General features: G+C 48.2%; 1 protein-coding gene across 3 annotated transcripts in view; it reads right to left on the bottom strand.

The window, feature by feature from the left end:
* Window positions 1–972: 972 nt before the first annotated feature.
* The window catches only part of Slc26a8 (solute carrier family 26 member 8), a 44,163-nt gene continuing 39,135 nt past the window's right edge, over window positions 973–6,000 (bottom strand). For all 3 annotated transcript variants that reach the window (XM_051187108.1, XM_051187110.1, XM_051187109.1), the window contains 3 exons: window positions 4,775–4,829; window positions 4,491–4,675; window positions 973–1,881 (listed from right to left, as the gene is read on the bottom strand). In XM_051187108.1, the coding sequence (XP_051043065.1) occupies window positions 1,354–1,881; window positions 4,491–4,675; window positions 4,775–4,829 (768 nt within the window). In that variant the 3' untranslated portion in view covers window positions 973–1,353. The remainder of the gene's footprint in view (window positions 1,882–4,490; window positions 4,676–4,774; window positions 4,830–6,000) is intronic.

Below are 6,000 nucleotides of genomic sequence, written 5' to 3'. Positions count from 1 at the left end.
TAAGGGGGTCTTTAATTCTCTTCTAGGCTTACCTTATTACTAGATAATTTCTAATAAAGAAACAAGGAAACTTTAAGCAGATTTGAATAAAACTAGAATGACTATTCCTAGTCCTGGAGGTGGGGTTTGTATCTGTCAGTTTTAAATTTTTATCTACTTTCTTCTTTTCTCTTTCTTTTTTTCCTTCCTTCCTCCCTTCCTTCATTTTCTTGTTTTTGTTTTGTTTTTTTTCAAAGCAGAGTTTCTCTGTGTAACAGCCCTGGCTGTCCTGGAACTCGATCTGTAGACTAGGCTGGCCTAGAACTCACAGAGACCTGCCAGCCTCTGCCTTAAGAGTGCTGGGATTAAAGGTGTGCCCAGCTCGGCTTATTTTTTCTTAATGTGTATGTGTATCTGTTTGTATGTATGCACACCACGTGTGTGTAATGCCCTTGGAGGCCAGAAGGGGGCATCAGATTCACTGGAATGGGAGTTGCATGCACTTATGAGCCCCCATTGTGGGTTCTGGGAACTGAACCCAAGTCCTCTTCTGGAGCAGTCAAAACTCTAAACTGTTGAGCCATTGCTCCCACCCATCACAAGTTTTAAGTTAAGTCTGGCCCTCAAGGAATACTGGCTCCAGGTTGGCTTGGGAAGCCTGAAAGAAAGAGCAGCTGTAGGTGAGTCTAATCTGAAGGCTAGAGAGAGCCTGTTAACATCACCATTCACTTCTGTTAGTGCCACTGGATGGCTGTGACACCAGCGGTAGGGAAGAGTGACAGCAAAAGCCCTGTCTGCTTAGCAGGTCCCAGTGCTCCAGGCCTGAAGCCCAACTTACCTTTGACCTGGCCCCATCTGGATGGTGGAGACACCCTGCATGTCAACTCCAAATGCTACCTGGGGTTTCTTTTGCTGGTTCCCTTCTGGAGTCCCTCCCACCTGACATCTCCTCAGCATTGTGGGATACAGAGACAAGCAGGAGAGGTCTGAATGTTAAGTAGAGTCACATATTTTATTCGAGCCTCATTTCTTTGGAGAAAAGGGAGCAGAGAGGTGAGGAGGTTAGAGACATTCTGGCACAGTTCCCAGAGACAGAGAGCATGCGCAGGAAGCTGTCACTAGGCATCTGCTGAAGGTGAAATCTGGGACACCTGGAGACAGGCCTCAGAGACCACTGTCCACCTTGAGTCATGCAGCCTGGGAGTTAAGATGGGCATGTAATCCCAGCACCCAGTAAGAAGGAAGTCAGCAGGCAGAGGGCCACAGAGCCAGGATGAATGGCTTGTACCCAATCTAGATCACACGCCTGAGTGATGCCTTTTGGGCAGGGAGGATTTGCCAAGATAATCTGCCTGCTATCTATTTCCAGTTCACCTACCAAGTGTCCTCATTGTACTGGGGTGAGTTTGGATGAGCATGTGGCTGTTTCCTCTCCGAGGAACGCGTCTGAGGTGGAATCCGAGACTGGGAGCTTGAAGCCCCAAAGCGATAGGCGGTGAAGTAGTTCCGCCAGGGGCTGTGAGACCTTGTCCTGGTCCTAGGTTGGGGCCTCCTCTCCCTCTCTGACGCCAGCTCCGGCTCTTCCTCTGTCTCTGGCTCTGTCTGGACATCTGTCTCAAGCTCTGTGTCTAGCTCCAGATCGGATTTGGCTTGGATCTCAGACTCCAGCTCAGATTCAGGGTCCATCTCTGACTCCCGGTCCAAGTCCAGGTTCAGGTCCAGGTCCAGGTTGAGACCCAGCCCACTGTTCTTTTCAGAATTCAGCATGGGATCCAGGTCCAGGTCAAACTCCAAGTCATCCTTAATGGGCTTGTGGATCTTGATGTAGTTAGGACTTGCACGTTGGGGGTTGTCTATGATGTTGCTACCAGTTTTATGTCTCAAATTGCTCAGGTTGCCATTCTGAAACAGCACACATTTGGAGGGGTTAAGACTCTTTGTTTTGTTTTGTTTTTGTTTTTTGAGACAGGGTTTCTCTATCTATGGCTTTGGAGGCTGTCCTGGAACTAGCTCTTGGAGACCAGGTTGGTCTCGAACTCACAGAGATCTGCCTGCCTCTGCCTCCCAAGTGCTGGAACTAAAGGTGTGTGACACCACCACCCGGCTGGAGGGGTTAAGACTTAACCAGTGAATTTCACTTCCAAGTATTCAAGGGATTTCAGAACATATCCAGGACTAAAGGTCCTAGAATCATGGCTTTGTTGCCCAAATCTGCTTCAGATCTAAGTGTTTCTTAGTCCTTCATTATTCTTTGGGTTCAGTCAACCCCTGGCATCTGCTCTCTGGGCTTTTCTAGCTAGACTGGATTTCACAACACATCTTTTTTTTTTTTTTTTTTAAATCTCAGTTGCAAACCCTAACACAATCCAGACATCTAAAGGCCTCTAAGACTGTTTATCTTTCACCTTCAAGCTGTGGTGCCCTTCCTTAACTCTAGCCATAATGGCAAGGGAAATTGCCCGACTTCACCTGCCTCATCCATCTCCATCTTGTCCACATATATGATGCAGATCACAGATGGCCAGCCAGGATCCCAGCTTCCTCTGTGATCCAACTGCCCCCTCCAGCGCACTCCTGGTTTATTTACAAACCCATCCCTCGCCAGAGTCTAAGCTCCTTGTTGTAGAACAGGGCCTGGTTCTAGATGTCCTCAGTATCAGATACTTGCTGGAACATTCTACAATGCTCAACCCTTTCCTCCTTCAGAAACAGCTCTCCTTCTTCCTTTGTGGCCTGCTATTTCAGGGTGTCTTTTGCTGTTTCCTCAGCCCTAACCTGATGGCACTCTCACTGTCTACTCTGTCCTAGTCTACTAGTGACACTTCCCCCAGAGTGCTCAGACTTGGGTAATAATTTACACCTAACTCCCCTATGATGGCTAAAGGAACTCATTATGGTATCAGGCATCACTTGAGGGTAGTTGACCTTTGCCCTAGAAAGCCTGTGAGATCCTAGTGGCCTGCAGGTGAAATGAGAATAAGACAATGAAGTCAGGCAGTGTTGGCCCCAGAGGCAGGTGGATCTCTGTGAGTTCCAGGCCAGCCCAGTCTACAGAGTGAGTTCCAGGACAGCCAGAGCTATACAGAGAAACCTAGTCCAAAAAACAAACAAACAAAACAAAACCCACTGTGAGGCATTTAACCACTTGCTTCCTGCTTTTATAAATTCACTTACTGCTGTGTGCCTGAGATGTTTGGTCTTTTTATTACTATACAATGGGAAAGAGAAACAACTGAAGGGCATAAAACAATTTTCTTGCCTAGTTGTGGATTCCATGGATAACTGTAATGTATACCTTTGCTATCCACCTGTATAAACCCTGCCTTTAGTAAACCCTTCAGCACAGGATGCTGTTTGGTTCTAAGGGTACTGTCCTTCTGCTAGCAGTAAGAATAAATTCATTTAATCTAAATCTGAATTGAATCTGAGTCTATGGCCTGTCCCAGTGCCTTTACTCACTAAGCCATCTTGTCAGTCCTCGGGAGAATTCTTGCTCCAGGTGGGGGTGCACCTGAGGAGCTCTGAGGTCTGTCAGGTGGGGGGTGCACCTGAGGAGCTCTGAGGTCTATGAAGGGAGGGAATGGGCTGCAGAGCAGCTCCAGGTGGGCATGCACCTGGATGAAGAGCAGACCAGAAGTGCTATGTTCTAGTCTTGTTGACAAGGAAAGAGCTGTTCTGGGAATACGAAGCTCACAACCTGTGAGACATCTCAGCAGAGCCAAGGAGAGTGGGAAGGGGATGGAGAGGAGCTGCCTGTGTTCTGCAAGTCTGTATATGATTCACTTCTCCAAATATTTTTAAAGTGCTTCCTATCGTTGTAGTACTTTTCTTGTCATAAAAATGCAAACCATTGAAACCCAGTAGGTCAAAAAACAAAGAGTTGACTGAAAAATAATTCCTAACCATGAGATAGAGATACCACTATGTGCCTATCTGTGTCTTTATTTCCTACAGACTCTGATCTGGGAAGCCTGAAGTCCACTTGGGTCTCTATTTAGGGTTAAGGAATGGCTCAAGGGCTGGAGAGATGGCTCAGCCATTAATATAAGGAATGGTTTGAGTTATGGGTGTATGCTTCCTCCTCTTTTGAGTCTGGCCATGATAAAGCACCCTTATTACTCACAATGTAAGCAATCATCAACGTCCTGGAGGGCAGCCATGGCCTCTACTCATCAGACTTAGGGCTCCCCCCAGAAGTGGTGGTATGGGAGATCATAAGGTCTATGCAGGGGAGGATTTCAAATATCTAGCAATTGGTGGGACACTAGCCATAGGTGATGTGCAAGGATGCTCAAGGCTTCTGCTGGGCTGGAGCTGGGGCTGGGGTCCAGGATGGGACATGCAGGAGCTGTGGTAGTGGAGGTCCTTGAAAGCCCAGGTCTCTACCAGGTATGACTGATCTCAGGTGCTGGCACAAGGGATGCCCTGCCTTTCTTGAGACATCTTCACCTCTGACCAGGCACCCCCTCTCCACACTTTTCCCCTGGCCCTGAAGTTCTACGTCATCCAACCTTGTCTGACTCTGAGTAGGTTTCCTGTATCACTGTCTCAGTTGCATCCATGCTTAACTCCGAGGGCTCGGGCATCTTTCTTGATAAGGCAAACAGCACTGCATCGTGGAGGCTGAGGAAGAGCTGGGCCTTCGTGATACCTTCATCAAAGAAATCATTCTTCTCAAATGACTTGACCACAGAGGCTGCAAATCAAACCCAGACATGCAGGGGTCAGCGCCTGGGAGCGGAGCCCCTGGGGTACAGGACACACACTCCCTCTTCACAGGGTGCAGGGTACTCACTGTGACAGCCTGAGATGAGCACCAAGATGTTGGCATTGTAGAAAGCATTACACATCTGCAGGGAGAGAGCGAGGTAGCAAGCGGGAATCAGAGAGCCCCATGCACACCAGAAGTGACCCACCCACTACCTGGGGTTTAACTCCTCATCAGCCATTCACTTGCTGGAGAATGTGTAACTCTTCTTTACAAGCCCATGAGCATTTTGGGAGTGGACTTCTGAGTGCCATGGCTGGGAACACAGGAACCAATCAGTGCATCTCATGGTGGGTGGGGAGTAATGGGAGGGTTTGCTCAGCTCCCAAGCAGGAAGACTATGCCTGTATGCCTGTGGTAATGTTTACACGAGGAAGCCTCAGGACAGATGGGGCAATGATGCAATGATGCTCCTGGGAATATTCTAGGTAGTGGCTACAAAGAGTTACCCTAATTTTTTTTTTTGGAGACAGGGTTTCTCTGTGGCTTTGGAGGCTGTCCTGGAACTAGCTCTTGTAGACCAAGCTCATACTCACAGAGATCTGCCTGCCTCTGCCTCCAGAGTGCTGGGACTAAAGGCATGTGCCACCACCACCCAACCAACCCTCCTTTTTAAGAAGACATATTTTTATTCATGTATGTGTGTGAGTCTGTATGTCTGTACTGTATGCCTGGTACTCATAAAGGCCAAAGAGGGCATTACATCTCCTGGAACCGGAGTTACAAATAGTTGTGAGCTGGGATGTGGGTGCTGGGAACTGAACCTGCAACCTTTGTAAGAGCTGTCAGTGCTTTCAACTGCGGAGGCACCTCTCCAGCCTCATGTTCTTTACTTTAGGGTAAGTGAGACATAAGGAAGTCCTCCAGCAAGAGATGCACAGAGCTGTTACAGAAGAATGAGGAAGCCTAGACTCTAGGCTGTAGATGTGGACCATGTATCTCACAGCTATAAGGCAAAGGGTCCCAGCTTGCCTGGATCAGAAAGTCTTCTGTGAAGGTCAGAAGTGGGTGCCAGGATGGGGGGCAGCAAGAGAGGGGTGAAGGGGGATGTCCTTCTGTATGCTGTCAATATATGTTTCTCTTATTGGTTGATGAATAAAGCTGTTTTGGCCAATGGACAGGCAGGATGTAGCCAGGTGGAGAATCCAAATAGGGGTAGAGAAAGGAAGTAGAAGGAGTGGGGGAGAGGCAATGCAGTTATTGGGAAGTTAGGATGCCTGGGCATTCTTCGGTAAGCCAAGACCACGTTTAGA

This window comes from Phodopus roborovskii, unplaced genomic scaffold (assembly GCF_943737965.1).
Source record: "Phodopus roborovskii unplaced genomic scaffold, PHOROB, whole genome shotgun sequence".
Classification (NCBI taxonomy): Eukaryota; Metazoa; Chordata; class Mammalia; order Rodentia; family Cricetidae; genus Phodopus; species Phodopus roborovskii.
Note: the sequence above shows the minus strand (reverse complement) of the source record. Positions and strands in the feature narration are given on the sequence as shown.